Source organism: Stegodyphus dumicola, chromosome 11, assembly GCF_044657685.1.
Source record: "Stegodyphus dumicola isolate Sdum_Otavi_A_Nest chromosome 11, ASM4465768v1".
NCBI lineage: Eukaryota > Metazoa > Arthropoda > Arachnida > Araneae > Eresidae > Stegodyphus > Stegodyphus dumicola.
In genome coordinates this window covers 84462478-84489671 of record NC_140778.1, presented here as the reverse complement: position 1 = coordinate 84489671, position 27194 = coordinate 84462478, and the positions used below count along the sequence as shown (strand labels likewise).

The window sequence follows — 27194 nt, the reverse complement described above, 5'->3', positions numbered from 1 at the left end:
TTTAAAAATAGTTAAGTAAAACAATTTTTAAGGTATTTTAACCGTAAAAATTGTTAGAAAGAGTTTCTACGCCAAAACAAGCAATTCCGCCAGTGGGCAGAAAGACCAAATTTTCCGTGCACAGAATTCAAAGTTTACTCTTGGTGCCGCTCGTCAAAAAAGCCACTGAATTTGGTACACAAACTGACTTAATTCACTATTCTACTAAGAGTTCAAATGTAAACAAATGGCGGACTCGTAATTGTAATTCTACAGCTGTTGCATGCAGATTAACTAACTAAATGCATAAAAATCTTAACTGGAACATAAAAATAACATAATACAATCACTATTAATACAAAACAATGCATAATTTACCAACATATAAGAATAAAATAAACTGAGTTCATCTAGCCGGGTAATGAAGTGGCTACACACACACACATACACATATATATATATAACGCAATTTCTCAGATACGCTTAAGGATACTAATGGTAAGGAAAAGTTAAAACAATGTTTTTTATCTGACATTTTTATCAACTAAAAAGGCAAGTCTTTTCGGAGAATAAGAAACTGGAGAAAATAAAATATATTCTGGGACTTTGTTTGCATAAATAACAGTTCCAAATGAATCTGTAATTATTTCTGATATTTACGGGAACTGTGATCAGTTTTATAAGAAAAAATTATTACTTTTTCGTTAAACAATAATTTTTGTAAAGTATAAAAATACACATATTTTAAAATGTTCTGCAAAAGAAAATTATTTATATATCGTTGAAATGATTAATTTCTTAAATACTTTTGTTTTTAATCGTCATATTATTGATTTAAAATTTTCGCTCTAAATCTTCAAACAAAAACTCAAATCTGTATTATAATTGTTGCTTCCTTGGATAAACGAGCCATTTTCTCTGAAAGTGGTGTAAGTTCCTTTTGTATTATATGGAGATATTTAAGGATTTGTATTTGAATGGTTTGAAAATATTGGTATGTATTAATATGTTCATTTTATGTTTTTAAACTATTAAATTTATTTAAATATATAATGTGATTATTTTTAAAATATTAGTTAAAAGAAATTTATACTTTTGATAACCTTAAATGAACTTAACCACTTTCAAAGTAAACAAAATCTGAAAATCATACATTTATAAAATATTAAACATGGGATTTCAGTTAAATCAAAATAAATTTTTCTGAAATTTTTATTAAATATGTCAAAAAAATAAACTATATAAAAAGGCTGTATTATCCCAGAAGGGCTATAGTCTCGAAACGGCATTTTGCGACAAATCACTTAAATGCATTGTGTCACTTTTCACCAAATATTATTCCGTTGTAGTATATTTAACGAAAGTAAATAATGAAGAATCTGCATAAATGTATGTAGGTTTCTCGCACTGTGAAAAAACGACGGTACATAGAGCTATCAAATTTTGTTTAACGGAACCCACCACCCGAATATGGGCATCTGGAAGCCCGAATTTCGAATTTGTTTTATTATCTATTTCATATTTTTTTTAAACTTTAAAAAAATTTTGATTAAGAAACTCAACGATTTCGAAGCCATCAGTGGCAACACTCTATGGAATAAACAATTTTATATCCAGGGCGATATAAAATTGGGAAGTCTAAATCGGGATATAAAATTGGGAAGTCCTATCGGGAAGTCTAAATATATGCTGTTTTTAAGTATTTTTAGCCCAAATGTTTTTGAAAGCTTTCAAATTTCTTTTTTTCAAGAACTTTTTTTCCTGAAAGCTTTTAGAATTTTTTTAAATATTTCTTTATGGTAATGACATTTAAAAATCTTTAATTAGAACTTTATATTAACATGCTCCATTTTTAATTTTTATCATTATGAAAAAGTTTTTGAATATAATCATGATTTATTGGAGGAATATAAGGTAATAGATTCATCATGTAGTATAATATTTTAATTTATGGATTGTATTAATTTAGAAGTGAAACAACAAAAATCAGCGTTATGTTTTCAAATTTTCACAGGACTAGTTTCGATGATTTTACCGAACCATCATCCTCAGCTGCATTTGCGCTTTTGCAGCTGAGGATGATGGTTCGGTAAAACCATCGAAACTATTCCTGTAAAAATTTGAAAATATAACGCTGATTTTTGTTGTTTGACTTCTAAATTAATATTTGTTCTGCGTGTTTGTATCTTAATTATGGATCGTATTTTTTAACTAAATATTATGTCTTTGCGGAAAGTGGACCTACACCACTTTCGAAGGAATTATATTTGTAATTTTAATTAACTACATAAATTTATATTGAAAAAGTTATAAAAATTTTGTAGGATTTTTTGGGAGAAACTGTTTATAAATAGAAAGCTCATAACTAATTGCTTTCATTTTTATCATTAACTAAGCCCTCCTTTTTTTAATGTACTTACACCACTTTCAAAGAAAACGGCTCAAATAATTGCTTTCATTGATATTTAGCAATTATGAGTATATTTACAAATACAAATTTATGCACAGAATGGGATTTTGATTTGATAGCTTAAAGTCGAAAATAAAACTCTTATCTTATTTTAGTATTTGAATATATTTATTATATAACATTCTTCTTATATAAAAATTGAACAAAAACTTAATTCAGTTTTACTTAGTATTAATACTATTAAATGTGTAACACGAATTATAGGAATTAATGAAATTGCTTCCAAAATCATGTTCATAGCAAAGATAAAGAAATTTAAATATTTTTTATATATCTCACATTTTACTAACTAATAGATTAAAACACAGCAAAATTCTTACTTAAATAAAGTATGATCGGTAGTAAAATTCACTTATTTTTAATAACGGAAATTTAAAGGTAACATTTAAAATACACTGCGTGAAGTTATCGACGATTTTTTTTTTTTTTTTTCTTTAATCTACCACATTTTTTACATCATTTTTTTCCGCCTAAATATGCAATTTAGAAAATCATGTTTTTTTTTTTTTAGATTTGAAATCAAATTTAAAATCTAAAGGACTAAAAAACAGAAGAGAAACACGCAAAGTAAAACATACAACTGTGGCTTTCCCTTCGTTTTATATTTCTTTGCTCCTGATGAAGAGAGACCTGTATCTGTTTGCCCTCGAAATTGATAGAGTCTTCATAAAAATCTACGCCAAACGTAAGGTTAATTCTTTGCTAATTTTATGCGATAAAGGTTCGAAGTCAGGCAAAGAGATATTTAAAGATGCTCAGCAAAGCCAAATTCAGATTTAACGCATTTTCTTAATTCATAGCCACAACATGTATGAAACAGTAGCATGAAAACAAATCGGATATTCTAGGATATATTCGTTATGGAGGCTACGAATTAAAATACACAGAAAAGAATGAATTAATTTTCCTTAAAAATAATATTTGTACTTACCCAAGTACTGGACATTTTTTTCATTGAAAGGTTCTCGAACGTTTTCCCAAAGGCAATTTTCTTGTTCAAAATCACAGTACCCTAACAAGATAAATATGTTTAATACAAATAATATAAATATTTTTAGTATTCTAACATAAATATATTAATAACATAAATATATATCTTGGTTTGTTATAAATATATTCTCCAGCATAAATATACTAACAAGGTAAATACACTCACGTTTGTGAAAATTGCAACACCAAGAAGGAATCGTCATAATTGAATGCAATTTAATACACAGTTGAGTGGTAGTGGTACAAATAAATGATTAAATGTTCAAAGCAAACAAACAAGAACAAGAGATCAGAATCAGTATTTTGTGTGGCCACCACGCGCCGCAATAAGTGCTGCTACACGACGTGGCATGGAGTCAAACAAAGTTTGAATGTCTGACTGAGGAAGAGCATTCCATATCGTTTGTACGCGTACCCAAAGTTCGTCTGCAGACGCAACAGGACGAGGATCACGAGCAAGACGCCGACCAATGACATCCCACACATGTTCAATTGGCGACATATCCGGGGAACACGCAGGCCAAGGAAGAAGCTGTACCTGCTGCGCTGCAAAGAAGGATTTAACAATCCGAGCAGTATGAGGGCGGGCATTGTCCTGTTGAAATACAGCGCCTGGCAAGCTTTGAAGGAAGGGAACAGCTTCGGGCTGTAGAACTTCACGGATATACCGGTTGCTGTTCAGATTGCCCACAATTCGTAGCAATTGAGATCGTCTATGATATGCTATGGCGCCCCAGACCATAACTCCGGGTGTTCGTCCACTGTGGCGTTCGATAATGCACTCCGGAAGGTGGCGTTCACCGGCATAGCGTATGACACGAATGCGGCCATCATGGTACCACAAATTAAAGCGGGATTCGTCAGAAAACACGACATGCTGCCAATCAGCACGCCAGTCTCTATGCTGATTGGCCCATTGTAGCCGCAGGCGGCGATGGTCGTGCGTTAGGGGGATCCTGTATAAAGGAGTCCGTGCGCGCAGTCCACACTGCAGCAGACGTCTACGAATTGATGAAGCACACAATGAAACACCTGTAGCTATTGACCACAGTGCTGCCAATTGTCTAGAGGAAGCTGTACGGTCCGTCTGCGCCATGCGGACCAGGTGTCTATCATCGCGAGCTGACGTCACATTTCGGGGTCCACTCCCGGATTTCCGAGTTGGCCGACACTCGTCCGTCCACTGCTTCCAAACGCGCATCACTGTGCTGCTGTTACGCTGCACACGAGAGGCTACTGCACGATACGACAATCCAGCTTCACGAAGGCCGATGATTCTCCCTCGTTCAAACTCTGTAAGTTGTTCAAATCTCGCTCTCTTTCGTCGACGAGGCATAAGTACAGATTGAGTTAACGTTTACTACTAGCAGATAACCACCGATAACCATACATGCCTCGCTACAGCCGTCTATTTATTCGGATCCATCAGCCGTTCAGAGGGCGCTGCTCAGCATACGCATGCGCTACGGATTTGCAATTCTAATCATTTGCATATCATGCGCTACTTTGCATTTCCTGAAAATTTCAGCTCACTCGCGTAAGTCCTTCATGGTGTTGCAATTTTCACAAACGTGAGTGTATATTTATAACATATCAAGATATACCTACCAAGATAAATATATTTCTAACATACCAAGATATATCTACCAAGATAAATATATTTCTAACATACCAAGATATACCTATCAATATAAATATATCTATAACATATCAAGATATACCTACAAAGATAAATATATTTATAACATACCAAGATATACCTACCAAGATAAATATTTTTATAACACACCAAGATAAATATATTTATATACCATAAAAAATTCTATATAAATTTCTACATAAAAATTCGCTACCAAATAAAATACGAGGGCTGTCTGAAACGTTTCCGACCTCGATATGTAGATGGTAGCTCAAATCAACCGAAGTGGCGGGAATTTGTTTGGACATCACTTGATAACTACCATTCAAAATTTCAGCTACTTTAAAAGCGAATATTTTGTTTCACAATTACGTTTTTGAGTTGATGTGACCGTTTTTGCGAAAAATGGAAAAAATCGATTATCGTGCTGTCATTAGATACTTGTTTTTGAAAGGTAATAAGGTACTTACGGAAAATCCCGTCGACCATTTTTGCCTATTAAAGCAAAGACGCCAAACTACGCGATTTTTCGCCAAAAATGGAAAAGTCTTCTTCAAACGCGCTGAGTTTGGTGTAACCTTGATTACACATGTTAGTTATCCTTCTTGAGTAAAGACTCTCCCCCCCCCCAATCACGCATTTTCGAAAAAAAAAATAATAATTGCTTTCACAGTATATCTCCTTAATAAAAAATAATGGAAATTTTAAAATGAAAAGTTAAATATAAAAAAGAAAAAACATCTGAAAGGATTCAAATTTTAAATTACGTCCAAAGGAGCGTTTTTTTAACGTTTTGTGTGCTACATTTATTTATTAAATATGATGTTCTTTGCACTTAAACCATAAAATTCAGTTCAGTAGCAATGTCGCAAAATAATTTTAAAATGAGCCTATCTTTTGAATTTCTGACACACAGTTCCGCGCGCTGGAGATAAAAAAAAAGATTTTTTTCCCCTCCGTAGAGTGTTGCCATTGCTCGATTTGAAATCCTTGAGTTTGTTAATCAAAAATTCGTTAAAGTTTTACAAAATATGAAATCGATCATAAAACAAACTCCAAATTTCAAATTTGGTGTTCCCCATGTCCATATTCGCACGCTGATGATAAAAAAGTTTTTTTCCCGTACAGTGTTGCCATTGCTCGGTTTGAAATCGTTTAGTTTGTTAATCAAGAATTTCTTGAAGTGTTACAAAATATGAAATCGGTAATAAAACAAATTTCAAATTCAAATTAGGGCTTCCACATGCTCATATTCTATGGAGTATTACGTCATTCAAAATTCGATGGCTCTATGTACCATTGTTTTATCACAATGCGAGAAATAGACATACATTTATGCAGATTTTTCATTATTTAATTGCTTCAAATATAATGGAGGACTCTAACATTTGGTGGCAACAGCTTGAAAAGTGAAACGGACATTTATAGTGATTCAACGCAAAATCGCAAAACGAAAACAATAGTCCTTCAGGTACAAAGCCCCTTAGGGATAATAAATGATAATATTATAAATTTGAATGAAAAATAAGAATAGAACGTTTTTTGTTGTATTTAGTAAACTTTTTTTTTTTTTTTTTTTTTTTTTTTTTTTTTTTTTGGTTTGGCGCGATTGGCGCCGTCTCTTATGGACGGGATTTTCCGTATAAACCGGTAATACGCCTACTCAGATTAAAAAGGATATTGACACCGTATACGGAGACTCTGAACCAGTATTTACTACTGTGAAAGTTTGGGCAACTGAATTTAAACAAGGCCATGCCAACTTGGGTGACTATGAACGTTTAGGACAGCCAAAAATTGGAACCATCGACGAAAACATCTCCAAAATCCACCAAATGCTGCTGAACGATCGCCGAATCAAGGTTAGAAAGATAGCAGAGGCTATGAGTATGTCCAAAGAACGTGTTTGCCACATACTGAACCAAGATTTAGAAAGGCGTAAGCTGACTGCACGTTGGATGCCACGTTTGCTCACTTTGGACTGTAAACGTGTTGGCGCAATTTAAGCGCAATAAATCGGAGTTTTTTCGACTATTAATCACTGTAGGTGAAACCTAGATTCATCATTTTAGCCCAGAATCAAAAACCCAGTCAAAACAATAAACTACAAAGGAAGAATCGGCTCCAAAAAAGGCAGTTCCTTCTGCTGGGAAAGTGATGGCAACAGTTTTCTGGAACAGCCATTGGATTGTCTTAATAGAATAGCTTGAAAAGGGGAAAACCATTACCCCAGCATTCTATACAACGCTACGTGACAAGCTGAAGGCATAAATTGCGGGAAAACGGTCACATTTGCGAAAGAAAGAAAAATCGTTTCGCCAAGACTCCATCTTACACCTCAGTTGTTGCAATGGCGAAAATCCATGAATTACGGTTTAAATTGCTTTACTACCGCCGTATTCGCCAGACCTGGCACCAAGTGACTATTTTTTGTTCCCTAAGCTAAAAGAAGCACTTGGAGGACAAAGATTTTCGTCAAATGAGGAGACATTACATACAAAGATCCCACATATTATTTGGTCGGGTTAAAAGAATACAAGCATCGCTAGAAGAAATGTACAGACTTACAAGGAAACTATATTGAAAAATAGGTAATTTTGGATAAAAAATATCTTTTCGCTTTGTTAGGTTGGAAAATTTTCAGACAGCCCTCGTATATATTTAATATAAATGATACAACTTTTTAAAAATATTTTATATACATCTTATTCATTGCAGAAATAATAATTTTATTTTCAGTAGTTTCTTTTGCAGTTTTATTTTCTACAGTTCCTATAGTTTCGATAGTCTTATTTTCTATAGTTTCTACAGTTAGAGTTCAAAACAAATGCTAATTAATGAAACAAGCTTTATATTGTACTTTTAGATGATTCATGAACATAAATTAATAAATATCGTTCTTCTAAAACTAAACTTTGTATTACAAAGGAAACATATTATGTCTGAATAAATTTAGCTATTAAGAACAATGAAGTAACACAGAACACGCGAACCTGTTATAAAGGAGAATGTGCGTTCATATTTTATCTCTCTAACAAGACATATGCATTTCATAGAAAGCATATACTATATGAATGCAATTTCGTATGCTAGTAAGACATATGCATTTCATAATTTCATAATTTCATAGTCATTCAATTTCTAATCTAAAGTAAATAAATATTCAGCCTTTATAAGAGTTAAAAAGTAATTCGACGAATAAAGTGCACTCTTTTCGTTACGATAAAACCTGAAAGATATATGGGCGATGTTGTTATCCTCTAAAGTGGCCCATTTGAAGATTTATCGTAGGCTTTTGAGCAACGGCATGCTGACGTGAAGGGGAACAATATATGTATAGGTAAAATGCTTGAGGGACTAAATAATTCTGCAAAGAGGGTGGGTTGTATTCAATGCAGATGTGCACAAGAATGCTATTCTAAGGTTTCGAGAAAAGGTGCGAAATAATTCGGAATACGAATGTACTTCCAACGCGGAATTAAGAGTCATTTGAAGCCATGATTTTGAAGTGAACACAACAGCTTTAGAAAATCGCATTTATTTTAGCTGAAATACACTTGATCCAGTGTTCCTTTTAGTACTAAATATGGCGGCTGCAAACGTAACAACACGTGGTTGGTTTCAGTCGCAAACTCACTCAGTTAGAGAAAGAAATTGGATATTGTGTTGCTTGGTGTTAGCAAAAGCTCCATACCTAAGTGGAAGAAAAATGACATCAGAGTACTTAATATGCCAAAGAAATGGATATGCTTTGCAGAAAGGCCTAACGAAATGGCCTATCCTAGAACAAGCGGTTGCGAATTGGGTCCTAGAAAACAGCATTTAGTTACCTGTGCAAATCAAATTCTAGTATGCTCATCATTTCCTCGTTTTTTAAATCTATCATTCTTATATCCGGTGTATAACGCACGCTCGTGAATTTCGATCTCATTTTTTGTATCAAAAATGCCTATTATACACGCCAGAATATAGGGTACTTTTATTCTAGGTATTGCAATTATATTACTTTTTTGGAGTTAGCGCTAGTTATTTTATTTGAAACTATATAAACAAATTCAGCACTACTGAATAATTCTTGGCCCACAATATAAATTTCGTTGTTTTAATAACCATGAAAATATAAATAAAATAATCACATTGCCGTAAAAAAATCGATACATATTTTTGATTTATAATCCATTTTACTTAAAAAATAACTGCCGCCGTTTCTGACGTTTTTATTTGAACTAATTCTTAATTTACGCTATTCTAGAATAGAAAACTACATACAAAGGAACGTAAAAATGATTACCTGGATCTGGGCAGTTTCCATTCTCGATGGATATATCATCTATAGCTACTTGACCGTAACCACGACTGCCGACGTTTACTTCGAACATAACCTGTACAACGACAAAGCAAAGGAAATTAATTCATAACATAACATAATGCATACAAAAGAATTCAGCATTACAAGTATATGCAACAAACCAACAAAGAGATGATCCTGTCACCCTCTCCCATCCTCTGAAAATATTTACAAACACTAGCTTGAGTGTACAACTATTTCGAATATTGGATATAGTATAGTATTGTGTACTATTTTCGAAATAGTGTAGAAGAGTATATATCGAATATTTGTATACAAATACAACACTATACTATATCGAAGGACGGACATCATATTAGTCCAGAGAAGCCCAGAAAGGCTATTAGTCTCAAAAAGGGATTCTGCATTGAATCACTATAAAAGTCTAAGTCACTTTTTAAATTGTTGCCACCAAATATTATCGCCCTGCACTAAATTTAAAGCAATTAAATAATGAAAAATGTGCACGAAATCATGCAAATTCCTCGTATATTTTTAAAATGCATGTTTCCTGCATTGTGAAAAAACAATTTCACAAACATAAACAACTTGTTCTGTTTATGTTTTCAGCAGTGAGTTAAAACGCTACCTAGAGCCATCAATTTTAAAAAACGTAGTCCTCCACCCGAAAATGAACATCTGGAACCCTGAATTTTGAATTTCGAATTTGTTTTATTGTGTATTTTATGTTTTGTAAAACTTAAACGAATTTTTGATTAACGAACTCGATGATTTCAAAGCGAGCAATGGCACCACTGTACGGAAAAAATCATTTTTATCTCCAGGGCGCGAGACTTTCTATCGAAAATTCTAAAAATATGGTTTTTTTAAATATTTTACTGTGTATTTAAAATTTTTTAAATCTTTAAAACGAATTTTTAATTAACAAACTCAACGATTTCAAGGCGAGCAGTGGCAACACACTATGCGGAATAAAATATTTTCAACTCCAGCGCGAGAGGCTGTCTATAGGAAATTCTAAAGATATGGTGCTTTTAAATATGTTATCGTGTATTTCTAATTTTGTAAAACTTTAACGAATTTTTCATTAACAAACTCAACGATTTTAAAGCGAGCAATGGCAACACTGTACGTAAAATAAATAAATAAATAAAATAAAAAAATAAAAAAAAAAAAAACATTAAAAAAACAAAATCTGAAATGTTTCAGATTTTAAATTACGTCCAAAGGGGCGTTTTTTAACATTTTGTGTGCTACCTTTCTTTATTAAGTATCATGTTCCTCGCACTTAAACCATAAGATCCAGTGCAACAGCAATATCGCAAAATAGTTTTAAAACGAGCATATCTTTAGAATTTCCGATACAGAGACTCACGCGCTGGAGATAAAAATGTTTTTTCTGCACAACGTTGCCATTGCTCGCTTTGAAATCCTTGAGTTTGTTAATCAAAAATTCGTCAAAGTTTTGAAAAATAGGAAATCGATCATAAAACAAATTTCAAATTTCAAATTTGGTCTTCCACATGCTCATATTCGTTGGAGGATTACGTTATTCAAAATTCGATGACTCTATGTACCGTTGTTTTATCACAATACGAGAAATATACATACATTTATGCAGATTTTTCATTATTTAATTTCTTCAAATATAATGCAGGACTCTAACATTTTGTGGCAACAGTTTGAAAAGTGAACCGACATTTATGAGTCCGACGCAAAATACCAAAACGAAACTAATAGTCCTTCGGGATTCAAATCCCTTTGGACTAAAAATAAAAAATAAATAAAATAAAATAAAATAAAATATATCCAGCGCGCGAGTTTGCATATCGAAAATTTTAGATAGGCCGTTTTTAAATATTTTTAGCCCAAATACTCTTGAAACGTGTATGCGTATGTGAATGAAAAAGGGCGTGACATGAAATCTGAGTGAAAGCTTTTAGCTTTTATTTTTAATGTTCATTATAATCAATTAAGTTGTAAGTGAATAGATTAAATGTAGACGAAGTGTCCATATTACGTTAATTTGCATTATTAACGCATATATTTCAGAAATAAATTTAACGGTTCTTTTCATATATAAGAAACTAACATCAGGAGCATCATTCATTTTTGCTTGGAACTCTCATACCTAGGAAATCCTAATGATGTTTTATAGCTTTACTGAGAGCAATAATTTAGACAAAAAATAATATTACCATCTAAGATTTGGGAATAACTTTTGAAAACTTACCTGCCATTTTACTGTCTTCGGCGATACAGCAAATCGAGCTCCGTGCCACAGAAGTCCTTGACTGATAGTTACTGTCCATTGTGGATCTGAGATTCCACTGTCGGTTGATAAATATGCGTTGAAGGATAACTTGCTTACGTTGTAGATGTGGTAGTAGAATGTAACACAACTGCCCGTTGCCGACGCAGGACGCTTAGGTGTGTAGATACGCGAGCGATGTGATTTAACGTCACTAGTACCGTTGAAGCCGATGTATAGGTAACTACCTGCAAAAGAATGATAAATTAGTAATAATTACAATACATCCACATTTTGATACATTTTAGTAATTTTGTAGAGACATTAGGTATTTTTTTGAAAGCAGGCAAGATGAAAAATATGCAACGCCGTCGCCGGGAATCGAACCGAAGACCTTTCAATTATGCGCCGAGCGTGCAGACCATTACACCACGAAGACTCGCTAAGAAGGCGATAGAAATATCTTATATACTCCCCCTTTTAAAGGACGACTGGGGGTTTTAAGGGACCCAATCGCCAAAACCTGGGTGAGGAGAATTATCATCCAACACCCTTTTAGTTCGGGCGCCACTGTAAAGATATTAGGTACTTTTGGAAGCAGGCAACAGAGATTGAAAACTTAGCAACGCCTTCGCCGGGAATCAAACTGCGGACCTCTCAATTACGCGTGCAGACCAATACACCACGAAGGCTCGCTAAGATGACGAGAGAAATACCTTATAATTTGATTGAAAGTTTCTTTAATAAATACAGATATTCATTTGTAAACCACTCTTATAAGGTCTTTTAATCTACTTTCATTTTACTACAAAAAATTGCTATTCATAGAAAGGAAAATATAGAAATAATAGCTCTTTTAAGTAGAGTAAAATGTACTTTTTGTGTCAGATTTGAAAAAAACCCTTTTGCTAATTTACAATAAGATGCATACATTTTGTTTCAATGTCAGTGAGATGCAATAAAAAATAAATAAATAAATAAATAAAAAACCATAAACAAAATCTGAAATGTTTCAGATTTTAAATTACGTCCAAAGGGGCGTTTTTTAACATTTTGTGTGTTACCTTTCTTTATTAAATATCATGTTCTTCGCACTTAAACCATAAGATCCAGTGCAACAGCAATATCGCAAAATAGTTTTAAAACGAGCCTATCTTCAGAATTTCCGATACAGAGACTCACGCGCTGGAGATAAAAATGTTTTTTCTGCACAACGTTGCCATTGCTCGCTTTGAAATCCTTGAGTTTGTTAATCAAAAATTCGTCAAAGTTTTAAAAAATAGGAAATCGATCATAAAACAAATTTCAAATTTCAAATTTGGTCTTCCACATGCTCATATTCGTTGGAGGATTACGTTATTCAAAATTCGATGACTCTATGTACCGTTATTTTATGACAATGTGAGAAATATACATACATTTACGCAGATTTTCATTATTTAATTTCTTCAAATATAACGCAGGACTCTAACATTTTATGGCAACAGTTTGAAAAGTGAACCGACATTTATCCGTCCGACGCAAAATGCCAAAACGAAAGCAATAGTCCTTCGGGACTCAAGTCCCTTTGAACTAATAAAGTCAAATCAATTTACTCGGAAGAAGATCGTGTAAAAGAAATAGCAAATAATTCAAGAGCTTCAATCAAAAAATGAAACAGGAGGGTTGTGCATATTCGAGAACTGTTCTTGCATTATATTCTTTTATAAAAAAAATCACAGTATTACAGTAAAATTAAATATCTGATGTGGACACTACGGTTTTCACTTCACGGCAAGGCAAAAATACATTAAAAAAATCGTCATTTAAAACCAGTAAAATATAGAAAAACCTAAAAAACCAAATACAGTTAAAAACAGTTAACAAAACACATTTTGCGGTTAAAATTAGCAAAAACAAGCAATTCGGCCAATGGGCAGGAATACGAAGTTTTCGGTGCTCAAGTTAAATGTTAACTTTCCGTCACACTGGGCAGAAAGACACCGAATTTGTTTCACAAACTGACTAATTCTCTACTCTAATAAGTGTTTCAAACTGTAAACAAATGGCGGCCTCGTTAGGCTTAGCAGTGCCATTTAAACTTTTAAATTGTTGATAATTCCACATCTATTGCATACAGATTAATTAAAGGCATAAAAACCTTAACCGGAATATAAGAATAGTATAAGTCAATCATCATTAAAGCAAATGCACAATTTACCAACATAAAAAAATAAAAAAAAAACAAAAAAAACTAAGCTCACTCAGCCTAGTAACAGAGTGGCTATATATATATATATGTATATATATATATGTAATGATATTTTTAAATCAATTGATTAAATTAAATTCTATTAATATTGCTTAATAATGTGTTGGCGATTCTCTACCTAAGTTGCATCCCTGTTCCTAAATTTCGGCGAAATCATTTCTTTAGTATAAAATATATTAACCTGTTGGCGCCCGCCAAATCGCCAAACTCATAAATCTGTCATATTACATAAAGTCCTTAAGAACACTCTTGATGAGAGGATAGCGTCACCTCGTGATTTCAATTAATATCGCTGATTGGAGGAGCCTCGTGACGCACACATATGTATAAATATGGCTTCTTCTCAAGGTAGGAGGAGAACGCTTGTGAGATGGATGCTAAAATAAACCTACCACTTTATATTCCAAAATTTGTCTCATTCCTGTTGCCCCGGCTGCACAAAACAAATAATGTATGACAAATTACATTTCATATATATATATAAGATATAACAAAATATGATAGCTGTTTCAAAAAAATAATTGGCGACCTCAAAATTAACATTCTAAATTTGGTGATCTGCCCCTAAATTCATCTCTTCTCACAGGTTCCAGATTTTTCTATCTTACGTAACGTTTTAATGCAGATGCCTCTTGTCCAATCAAATTGATTAAAGATTGTGATTTTTCAAGATACGTTGTGCTAAATTGCGTCGCCATGCTTTCCACTCTGCCACCTTCAACCCACTACGGTATTCTCGGTCATCTACGCAGTATTCATAAGCTGTTAAAAGTTCCACTGTTTTTATCTACGCATTTTTAAATCATTATATACATTTGGTGCGGTAGATTGTGACGAAAACGAAAGGTACACAACTACATGTTATAGCTGTCTCATACAGAAAATTTCAACATTCTATGGCTACTCCTTTTTGAGTTATGCCAGATACATACGTATGTACGCACAGACATGACGGAAAAAAAAAAAAAAACTCTTTTGAATGCATTTTAAATCCATTTTGGGAAAAAGAGCCCTCAATTCTGTCTGTACGTAAAGATGTGACGCAAAAACATCGCTCAAATGGATTCGAGATAGGCTAAAATGGATAGTTTCGTTGAAATATCATACATAAAATACGACATGAATATTTAAAAACAGCATGTCAATAGAATTTCCGAGAGACAGTTTCACGTTTTGTAGATGAAAGTGTTAATTCCGTAGAGTACTGCCACTGTTCTCTTTGAAATCGCTGAGTTTATTACTAAAAAATTCGTTAAAGTATTATAAAATATGAAATTGACACTAAACCAAATTCCAGATTCGGGCTTTCCCGTGCCCACGTTCAGCTGAATGAATTATTCAAAATGCGACGGCTATAGGTGGCGTTGTTTTTTCACAATGCGAGAAACATACCTACATTCATGCAGATTCTTCATTATTTAATTTCTTTAAATATAATACAGGGCGATAATATTTGTTGGTAACAATTTGAAAAGCGAAACAGGCATTTATATTTACCAAAGCAAAATACCCTTCCGAGACTAACAGCCCTACTGGACTAAGTCTTATTTGGGCTAAAAATTCTCTTGCACACATTTGTTGCTATTTTTTGCGTTATTTTCGCGTCGTAATTATTTCTCAGCTTAATTAATAAATTGCCTGTGACGAGCTACATGAAGATTGTTTTAAAGAATCTTTTCGTTATCCTTATCTGGACCTTAAGAAATTTGATGCTGCAATTGTTCTTCTACAAACACAAAGATCCGCTAGCTCAACGTTATTCGCTATTTTGTAACTGTTCTTCTATAAACACAAACGCCAGCTAGCTCAACGTTGTTCGCCAGTTTGTAACTGTTCTTCTATAAACACAAACGCCAGCTAGCTCAACGTTGGGCGCCAGTTTGTAACTGTTCTTCTATAAACACACGTCCGATAGCTCAACGTTGGGCGCCATTTTGTAACTGTTCTTCTATAAACACAAACACCAGCTAGCTCTAAAACGATTTATTAACAAAGCGCAGGAACAGTTGCAAAGAAAGCATACATCAGAACAGAACTTACACTGAAACGAAACACCTAACGTTTAGACGTAACATTTAAAATTAACTTTAGTATTACGGAGACATAGTAAGGAAGAACCTGTCCTCATCGTAGCTGAAGGTCGACTGACTGTAAGTCGTTCTCTTCGCCACTAGGTGACGTTCGATAAAATAGTTCGGTTGCAGTCAAATAATTCTGTTACAATAGAGAATATAAATTCTGAATTCCAAAAACTTAACAAACCATGCGTACGTTATAGCAATATCAAAACCTTGGATTTCATTAACTTCGTAAATCATGAAACGTAAACCAATGAGGAATTGAAGAACTTACCTTCTATAGATCCTGTAGTATGGTCTGGCATTCTGTACATAGTATTATTGTCCTCCCCTGATCTGACTTCCCAGTCTAAAGTGTTCTGTGAATCCTGAGTCAAATCGCACATGTTGTTATCTTCGTCGAAAGTACAAATTTCTGTAAAGTATAATCATTATCATCAGTATCTACAAATAACCAAAAAAACATAAATTACACTATCGAGTTTGACTTTCTTTGGTAGCATAAAATAATATCGAACTCCTAAGAGACACAGAGCTAAGTATCGCTGGACAAGAGAATCTTGAAAAGGTTTAAACCTTTTATTAAAACAGAATACATAACCACCTGTGACGATGAAACTTAAAATAATAGTAAATTTCAAAATGTAAGGTAAACCTAGTAGCCGAAGATTATGGAATTTATTTTAAATCGAAGCTCGCTCATAACTTCCCACCAGCGTAACAATTATACAGTGGCTCCCAAAAGTGTTCGTACACTTATGACTTGTACTGAAATAGGGCTCTATCCATTAATTAAAAGTAAACTTTCTGAATGAGATTTTAATAATAAGATCTATAATCTATTCGTAACAAAATTACATGAAATATTTTTTAAATATAGCGAAACTTTATTTTTAAGAAATTAATAATCAAAAAATAACAAATATTTTATCTCACAAAAGTCTTCGTACACTGAAATATTTTTGGATAAAATCAAAATTAGAATTATTATTTGCCGCTTTTTTTAATTTTTGCATTATGGTGGCATTTAAAAAATCGTTTGCTTTAATTTTTTATTGTTTACTTCATAATATTCTATTTATTATTGATAAATGGGTCGCGGTCGTAAAGAAATTACAAACAACATTCGAAAATTGATAATTTTTCACCATAATACTGGTAAATCAATTCAAAATATCGCTAAATTAGTTAATTTATCCCATTCTACAGTGCAGTATGTGATAAAACGCTTTAAAGAAGAAAATCGGAATGAAAACAAGGAAAGAAAATGTCGACCGAGAAAGTTAACTAAACGTGATGAGAGATTTTATTATTAGAAAATTTGTGAAAAGCCCACGTTTCAGTGCTGTAAAAGTTTCTGCAGAACTTATTGCAAAGTTTTCTACTTCAATTTCACCTGAAACTGTTCGACGAGTTCTCAGAGAAGCTGGATTACATGGGCGTTCTGCCCGTAAAAAATGCTTTGTTAGTGGGAAAAACAGAAAGCTTAGGCTTTCATTCGCAAAATCAATGATAAATACATCCGAAACGTACTGGAATAATGTCCTACTTGCTGACGAAAACAAAGTAAACATTTTTGGTTCCGATAGTCGAATAACTGTATGGAGCATAAAAAATGAAGAACTTTATTCTAAGAACTTAGTTGGAACAGTTAAGCATGGCAGTGGAGGTGTTCTTCTGTGGGGGTGCACAGCAGCATCAGGACAAGGTAATTTGGTATTTATTGATGGCACAATGAATCATTCTCTTTATTTAAATATTTTAAGCGACAATTTAAAATTATCAACCCAAATTTGGGGTATTGGAAACAACTTTATTTTTAATCATGATAACGATCCTAAGCATACGGCTCTCAACATTCGGCTGTGGTGTCTCTATAATTGTCCACAGGTTTTGAAAACACCTCAGTAGCCAGATTTAAACCCCATAGAACACATTTGGAAAGAACTGGAGTTTAAAGTACGAAAACACGACATTAAAACGAAAAGCGAACTCAAAACAGTCATGATTGAAGAATGAATGGACATTGATACAAAAATTACAATAAATAAATAAATAAATAAATAAATAAATAAATAAATAAAACTAGTAAATGTTTTTCCCAGACGTTTAAAAGCTGTTGTGGATGCTAAAGGATATCATTCTAAATATTAATTTAACGAAAAATGAAAATATTTACTGATATGTCAAGATTTTGTTTTTGAAGTGTACGAAGACTTTTGTGAGATAAAATATTTGTCTTTTTTTTTATTATTAATTTCTTAAAAATAACGTTTTGCTACATTTTAAAAATATTTCATGTAATTTTGTTACGAATAGATTATAGATCTTATTATTAAAATCTCACTCAGAAAGTTTACTTTTAATTAATGGATAGAGCTCTATTTCAATGAAAGTCATAAGTGTACGAACACTTTTGGGAGCCACTGTATATCGGCAGCAATAACGCAAAGCCGAATAATTAGAATCTCATCAGAGGTGACAAAACCTAATCATATCGATGCTTTGTCTATCATTAAAGCGATCAACTAGAAAATCATACAGTTTTCGTTTATTCTAAATCATAAAAAAAATGTACAAACTTTCCGATAGCATTTTTGTTATTTCAAAATTTAGCTCATATTTTTAGCAAAAATATATTTTTAGTGAGACAAATCTCATTTATATTGCATTGCTCTTCGTAAATTAATGATACGCAGTCTAAGAAACAAGTAAACTAAGACACAATAACACGCAGAATAAATACTAATTCAGAAGTCAAACAACTTCTGAATTAGTATTTATTCGGCATATTTGACTTCTGAATTAGTAAACAAGTAAACATTACTTACTGGATATGGGACACGTTCCTTCTCTAGCTGAAAAATCGTCCAGAGCTATGACACCTGTTTTTACATCTCCAATTATTCTCATCTGCAAGATTATTCAATAATATAAGTTTCCATGAATTTTATTTTTAAGCTTTTATGTTTATTGAATTAACATTAAATCATTTCTCTAAGATTTTTAGTCCAAAGGGGCTTTGTCCCGTGAAGGACTACTGTTTTCGTTTTGCGATTTTGCGTTGAATCACTATAAATGTACGTTTCACTTTTCAAACTGTTGCCACAAAATGTTAGAGTCCTGCATTATATTTCAAGAAATTAAATAATGAAAAATCTGCATAAATGTATGCAAATTTCTCGGAATGTTATAAAACAACGGTACATAGAGCCATCGAATTTTTAATGACGTAATTCTCCTACGAATATTGGCATGGGGAAGACCAAATTTGGACCAAATTTGGTAATGATCGATTTCATATTTTGTAAAACTTTAACGAATTGTTGACTAACAAACTCAACGATTTAAAAGCGAGCAATGACAACACTCTACGGGGGGGAGGGGGAACCTTTTTACGCCCAGCGCGCGGAACTGTGTATCGGAAATTCTAATGATATGCTCATTTTAAAATTATTTTGCGACATTGCTATTGAATTTAATTTTATGATTTAAGTGCAAACATAATATTTAATAAATAAAGGTAATACACAAAACAATAAAAAACGCCCCTTTGGATTTCATTAAAAATCTGAAATCTTTCAGATTCTTTTTTCCTTGAAATTTTCAAGCAGTTCTCTGGCAATTCGTTTGGTTTTAATTATGACAAGGCACTCGAGGGCTATCCGTCTAAGGGAAGGAAGCCTTCGTGGAGAACGTTTTAAGGAACCTGGCTCCTATACACGTTGCACATGGTTAAAAACCATGAAAACGCTCATGCAGCCAGCCCGTTCTCCGGGATTCGAAGCCCAGATCGAATTGATAGTGTTTAAAGCTCGGCCGGTTATGGGCGCCAGTTCTCTGCCTAGTAATTTATTATCTGATAATGAATTCTACAAAATAAAATTTTAGTTTTACTAGTGACCGGTTACGTACGTCATTAAGGAGCCAGCCTGTAAATTTTCCACCTGCTGAAGCAGGCATTCATTCACGCATACTAAAAGGGATAACATCGTTTATCATAATACCATACGAAAACAACAATTTTAACAATAGGTAATAAAAACTACGATAAAAACGCGACATGCTTTAATTTTAGAAGTATTCGCTTCTTGTTTTAAAATAAGCAAACCATAGCTGCTAAGAGTTAGGACTTGGAAAATGTTTACTATTAATGAATTAGAGAAATTTTAAGAAAAATGACGACAGAAAGCGTCGTTTCTGGAAAACAGTTTGTAGAGTTATTTGTAAGCAACAGATATGAAAAATGTACAACACCCTCGACGGGACTCGAACCTGGACCTCTCGAATACGCGCTGAGTGTACAACCGTTACACCATGAATGCATGTTGGAAGGAGGGAGAAAATACCTTATATGCTCCCCCTTTTAAAGGACAACTGGGGATTAGGCGACACAGTCGCTAAATTCTGGTGGTCAAGAATTATTGTTCACCGCCTTTTAGTTCGTGCGCGACTTGTAGAGTCATTACGTTATTTTGAAGCAGGTGTGTGTGTGTATTTAATTATGGCAAAGCACACGAGGGCTATCTGCCTAAGAGGGAGGGATGCCTTGGTGGAGGACTTTCTGAGGAAAACTGGCTCGTATACACGTCACACATGGGGAAAACCACGAAAACGCCCATGCAGCCAGCCCGTTCGTGGGATTCGAACCTCGGACCGAACTACCAGTGTTCAGCGACTTTACCGCTCGACCGCTGGTGGGATATTTTGAAGCAGGAGAAGTGGAAAATGTGCAGTGCCTCACCGCGATTCGAAACCTGGACCTTTCGACTACGCATGGGTATGCTTCCACTACATCACGAAGGCATGCGTAAGGAAGGGAGAAAATACCTTACAAAAGCGAGGAAAGTGGGTATTGATAATAAAATTCCTGCTTTCATCAAAGCTGTTCTTACACAATAGAAGTAAGCCGAAATGTTAAATCAAATGAAAATATCTGGCGTGTACACCACATGAATTCCTTGTACGGAATATTAAATTATACGCATTTTTATTGCATTTTATTTAAACTTATTTGATTGAATTAAATCTACTTCGCGGACAGCGCATAAAACACAATAGAATAAATGCATTCTTTAAAATTCAGTCTAGTATTTGTTTACCATAGCGACACTCTGGCGCTAGATTCACTTAGCAGTATTATATTTCGTTCACGTTATAACTCATAATGCACAAAATTTATATCATTTAAAGAATAGAATTATCTAATCGTTGCCACATGTTCTAATCAATAAAGCTAAAATGATGTATGAAAGAAATTAAGCAAAAAAAAAAAAAAAACAGTTTTTCCCAGACGATTGAATATTTCTCATTCAATTAATTCAGTTCTCACTTCGCGAGAAGGCAAAAATACATAAAAACTCAAAATATCTGTATTAAAAATTACGAAGTAAATCTTAAACATTTATTTCCTCGAAAAAATTCCAGAAAGGATTAAGCATGATTTAATTCGCAATAATAATTGAAGGCGTTATCTTTGTTGTTGCGAAGCTAAGTTTCTCTAGATTGGCAACAAATCCACTAGTCTGCTGTTTCAAATGTAAACAATCAATGGCCGCCATAAAAAAAAGGCCTAGCGGCACTTAAACAACTTTAAAATTGTTGATAATTCTAAAAATATTGCATACAGATTTACAAAAGGCATAAAAACCTTAAGTGGAAGATAAAAACAACATATATCAATCATTTTTAAAACAAAAAATGTACAATTTACAAACATATAAGAGTAAAGAAACTGAGATCACTGAGCCGGGCAACAAAGTGGATATATATATATATATATATAAATATACTTATATATGTTTGGTGCGGCCGATGGCAACCAAAGTACCAAGTGCACATATACATGTTATAGCAGTCCTATATACAAAATTTCGACGTTCTAAGGCTACTCGGGTTTGAGTTATGCGAGATACGTGCGTACGTACATACGTTCGTACAGACGCCACGAAAAATTCTCTTCTGAATTCATTTTAAAGCAGTTTTATATTTTTTTGGAGGAAAAGAGTCTTTTATTCTGTCCTTACGTACAGATATCACGCAAAAACATCGTTCAGTTGCATTCGATAGCGGTCAAAATGGATATTTTCGTTGAAATATGCTGTCTGAAACTTTTCCCGATTACAATACTTCCTTTTTACTTCGTACAAGGAAGTAAAAAGGAAACTTCTAGAAGGTTCCTCGAAGTACTAAGAACAAAATACCGCAGCTCTTTAACTTCCAAGGTAAAGGGATAAAAATGCAAGCATTCGGTATAGGACAAACATGATTAATTAAAATATGATTTACCTTTGGTGCTGACAAACTGCTTTTGATGTGAACATAAGCATGTCTCCAACGGTAACCAAAGTTGCCTTTTCTGTTCCAAAATGAAACGTAATCTGTAAACCAACCAGGCCTGTGTTGTGCTGTGATGCTGAGACTGAAAGAGAAAAGAAGATATTGTCACAAATTGTAGATGATTTTAGTGCAATTGCATGTGAAATTGTTGTATTTTTCTTTAGTAAATAAATGTAACATGTGTATCTAGAGATACAAAGACAAGTCTATTTAACATTAAGTATCGCTATCTCGTTAATTTGGCGAGATATCGCCAATCTGATACTGGTTTTTGTGACTTGGTGATTCTTCGCCAATTTTGGCGACAATATTTCGTCGCCAAATTTAGCAAGAGATAGTCAAAAGACGCCTAAATTGAGAAACCATTTAGCGACATTTTGGTTCAGTCCCTGCATAACCGTAATGGATATTGTAACTGAATAACTGTAGTTGATTTCATATGCAACTGTAACTGTACCTAACCCTCACAGACCTTACAGTAATTTCGAGAAGTACTAGAAAGTAGGTGACATGGCATAGAATGTAAATATCTGATGTCGGCATCACATCACTTCCTTGTACGCCTATTAAATTGTACACACTTTTTGCTACATTTTATTTAAATTTATTTCCTCGAATTTCATTACAGATATATTTCTCATTCAATCAATTCAGTTCTCATTTTGGGGCGAGGTGAAAATACATAAAAACTCAAAGTATCTTCATTAAAAATTGTCAAATACATCAAAACACAAAGTACACATAAAAACAGTTAAAAAAAAAACAACTTTTACAATTAAAATTAGAGTTTCTACGCAAAACCAAACAATTTGGCCATCGAGGAAAAAAGACAGGTTTTTTTCGTTGCACAAATTTGAAAGTTTATTTTTGGTCCTATTGACACTAAAGTTCGTGCACAAACTGACTGAATTCACTATTAGTACCACTTAAAAAACTTTTGAATTTTTAATAATTCTACAGCTATTGCATGCAGATTAACTAAGACATAAAAGCCCTAACCGGAACATATGAACAACGTAATTCAATCAGTTTGAACACAAAAAATGCACATAAAAGAATAAAAATTCTGAGTTAACCGAACTGGATAACAGAGTGAGTAGTGAGTACATATGTTATAATAATTTCGAAGCACAGTCGTGATGGCTGAGTAGTAGGGCGATGAAGATAATGAAATATACTTCCACGTATATAAAATCATCTCCATAGATATTTATCCAATCATAATGAAATCCGATACATTTCTATGATTCAGTCGTAAAATATGATAAATTTTAATGTACATTAGTTTTTAACAAGAGATGACGCAGGCATCTTACTAAAGCGAAGCGAGGAGATATTAGCAAGGTAGGATCTAGTAGAATAATGCCGCAGAATGATGACGTAATTAATCGCCAGTGGTATTTATACCAAGTTTGATATACAAGTGCAGCTAATCTATGATTGGTTAGTTTTAGTTGCCCCTTTTCAGTAGGGTTACATAACGTAGAAAAATCTCGAATTAGGGAGAATAGATGAATTTAGAAGTAGAGCACCAAATCTAGAATGTTAAGTTTGAGGCCACCAATTATTTTTTAAAAGCAGCTATCCTATTTTGTTATATATTATATATATATATATATATATATATATATATATATATTGTAGGAAATTTAGAACTAATGTTTCACAAAGACGAAAATTGTGAATTTCATAATTAGTAAATTTCATGCAATCTTATAAATGCAACAAAGAAAAAATAATAAAAGTTTTCGTTTTTACATTTATTAAATTTTTTGTTGCATTTATTAGATTGTTTGAAATTTAGTAATTATGAATTTCAAAATTTTCGTCTTTGTGAAACATTAGTTCTAAGTTTCGTACAATATATATATATATATATATACAGTGGTGGACAAAATTATGGACACTTTTGGAAATTTTTATGTTTTTGAACTTTGTATGCTTATAGAAAATGTTACGTTTCGCACAAGTTGCAATACAAAAAAAGTTATATGTACTTTAATATAAATAAAAAACACAGTTATGAAGTGGTTTGTAATGTCTAGCTTTCCTGGCCAATCACTGTTCTTGTTCTGAGAACCAATCAAATGTTAGTAACTGCCAGTAGAAGCTGACATCATGTTTACACTTGAAACAATTCATTATTTTGCTTTGTTCTGTAGAAGGAGGACCTATTTCTTATACACTGCAATTACAAGGAAGAATTTTTGTAAAAATTTTTAATATTTAGTCAAGAAGCAATGACATGAAATAAAAGAGTAAATTGGACACCTAGAAAGAGATGTAATATTATTGTGTTACGAGAAAGTGGTCTTTCCTATGCTGAAATTGCAAGACAGGTGGGTGGTTCAGTTATCAGGATCAATGTTCCTTCTAACCTTCTTCGGGAACATACAAGGACCTGACTCGGAACAGAGAGCTTACTAAAGCTATGTTCACTAATTGTGGTAAGTAGACAGGATACAGACGAAGGGTATACAAAACCCTTTATTTTTCTCTATATACAATAACTTCCGTACTTCGGAATACAATGACTCGCCACTCGGGGTCTAACGTAAAAGTATAAAAATAAAACTAAACTCTAATTTAACTTTAGAATAATACACGTGGAAGATTGGCCTTGTAATAACAGGAAGCGTATGTAGCACAGAGACTGTGAACACTACAATACGTTTTAATTTATCAAGAGGATTAAAACCTCTGGCCTGGAAGGCAAACAGCAACTGCGTAACTTCTAAGGTAAACGGCCTGCGTTGACTCACTGCTTCCTCTCTTTCGCTTGGCAAAAAGGCCACACTTAAATACTTGGCGTTCGCCAGACAAACTTTGCATAAAAACCTTCACGCTTATAATTCTGGCCGGAAGTAGAAAATAAGAAGTGATAGTAAAGATTTAAAATAAAATAAACGTTAGTAAAACTTAAGATCCTTACATATTTCCCGCCAGAGTTAATTAGTTTGAAACTGAGGTCTAAAACGACCTTGTTGAAAACTTTTAGCTCTAGAATCTAACGCGAGGCCAATCTTTTACAAACATAACCTCGCTAGAAACTAGAAATTTAAAAGAAAGAAATTTGTTACAATAGCAGCTCCCAGGATATACAACAATCTTTTTTTCATCTGTACTGCATCTAAACAGGAGCTTTATTCAATTCTGGTTCCTTCCAGAGATCTGGAAGGAAAACTAGTTTAATGAAATGTTACACAATGACATTGCAAATAACATATAGAATATACCTCTCTTAACATTCTTATTTCATTCATGACTATTTTAATTATCTCTCCCCGTGCTCTCTGACATGTGTTGTAAAAGAACACCAAACACGAATGTGTTTCTGTCTACGTGTGCCACACTTCCTCCTACAATCAAAACAATAACGTGTTAAAATTCAACATAACGAGACCTCTTAACACACCCTAATTTCAACTCTAAACCCTGAGGTACTATTCTAAAAGTGGCTAACTCTAAAGTGTAGCGTCAGAGAGCCTAACTACATCATTCAACCTTTAACACATATTCGCCATGACTTAGTCTTTACAGTCACACGAATAACAAATTTTTAACATTACTTTCACTTTTACCATATAACGGTATTTCTTAACATTTAAAATAACAGAACATATCAACATGCCGTTAATTTTACAGATTTGAAAACATACATTAGAAGTACATTGTTAACTTCTATTCTTTTCAAAGCAAGTGCCAATTCTTTCTACATTGAAATAATACATTTCAAAAAGTCTTTCAGACTAAAACTTCTCTCTTGCTAGAATGTTTTAAATAAAATTTATACAATAACTTTTTACAATATTTAAGTCTTTACACAACGCTATTATACATCAACTTTAGTTTTACGCACGAGTAATTTGAAAAACAAAATACGAAAATCGGTCACAAGTCATTTCTCGCCCTTTTGGCGATAAAGGTAGACCTCGCATGAGGTAAAACTTCTTGAAATCTGCCACTTGCAGTAAGAATGAAAGATTAACTTAAGTTTGCAAAGTAACATAAAATTTTACTTATCTTTGTGATATTCGGACATCCTTTTCTGGGCCCAGTCCTTAAAGGTATTGCAGATAGTAGTTTGATTTATCCTCCTTCTTGTACGGGCTCGCCCTTCAGTGCCTTCCTCTGGAAGCTTCCTTTTTTCACCAGTTCGGTCACCCTTGAATACCTTCTTTTTCTCCTCTGCTTGTGGTCCTGGCCGTTTGATCGCAGCTGGTCTTGGCGGAACCGGGAAACGTCTTTCGTGTTCCTGCTTGGACCTCGTTGCTGGCCGTTCAAATTTTCCTTGTAACTTTTCCTCCGCCGCTGATGGCCCTTCCGCAGTTCGGCGACATTTGCTGCGGAAAGTCCTGTCGGATGAGTAGATCTTCCGTTTTAGAGCCGGGTTATAGTTGCCGTCATTTCTCCTGGTTCTCTTCACATCCGTCGTCCTTCTCCCTTCTTCATTCTGGGGGTGTTCGTGAACTCTCTTTTCTGGACGGTGGAACGGCTTCTTTTTCTTGCTACCTTCAATTTTTCCCCGGGGAAACTTTCTTTTCACTTGCTCCTGCCTCTTAATGGCTTGCCCTTGTACTTGTCGTTTTTCCACCTCTGGAGCTTGTGCCTGCGGTGTCTGCCGTGCCGGATCCTGCAAAAGATCTGAAAGGCTTTTAACACTACAACAGCGTGAGTTATTTTTTCTATAACATATGGTCCCTCAAATCGTGGAAAACTTTTGGCAGTTTTATCTTCTGGTGCTGAAGAAAGTGAATGCTTAATTTTTAAAACTTCATCCCCTACTTTATAAGTTACTCCCCGTCGTTTCAAATCATAATATAGCTTCTGTTTTCTTTGTGCTACTTCCGTATTCTTTTTTGCTTCTTTTATTAGTTTTTCTATATCA

General features: G+C 33.6%; 1 protein-coding gene across 2 annotated transcripts in view; it reads right to left on the bottom strand.

Annotated features, from left to right (window-relative positions):
• Positions 1-27194, bottom strand: part of LOC118199377 (MAM and LDL-receptor class A domain-containing protein 1-like) — a 344431-nt gene that overhangs the window by 199451 nt on the left and 117786 nt on the right. For both annotated transcript variants that reach the window (XM_085826944.1, XM_085826943.1), the window contains exons 24-29: positions 22256-22388; positions 18799-18880; positions 16242-16382; positions 11621-11886; positions 9370-9460; positions 3381-3461 (exon numbers count right to left, since the gene is read on the bottom strand). In XM_085826944.1, the coding sequence (XP_085683070.1) occupies positions 3381-3461; positions 9370-9460; positions 11621-11886; positions 16242-16382; positions 18799-18880; positions 22256-22388 (794 nt within the window). The remainder of the gene's footprint in view (positions 1-3380; positions 3462-9369; positions 9461-11620; positions 11887-16241; positions 16383-18798; positions 18881-22255; positions 22389-27194) is intronic.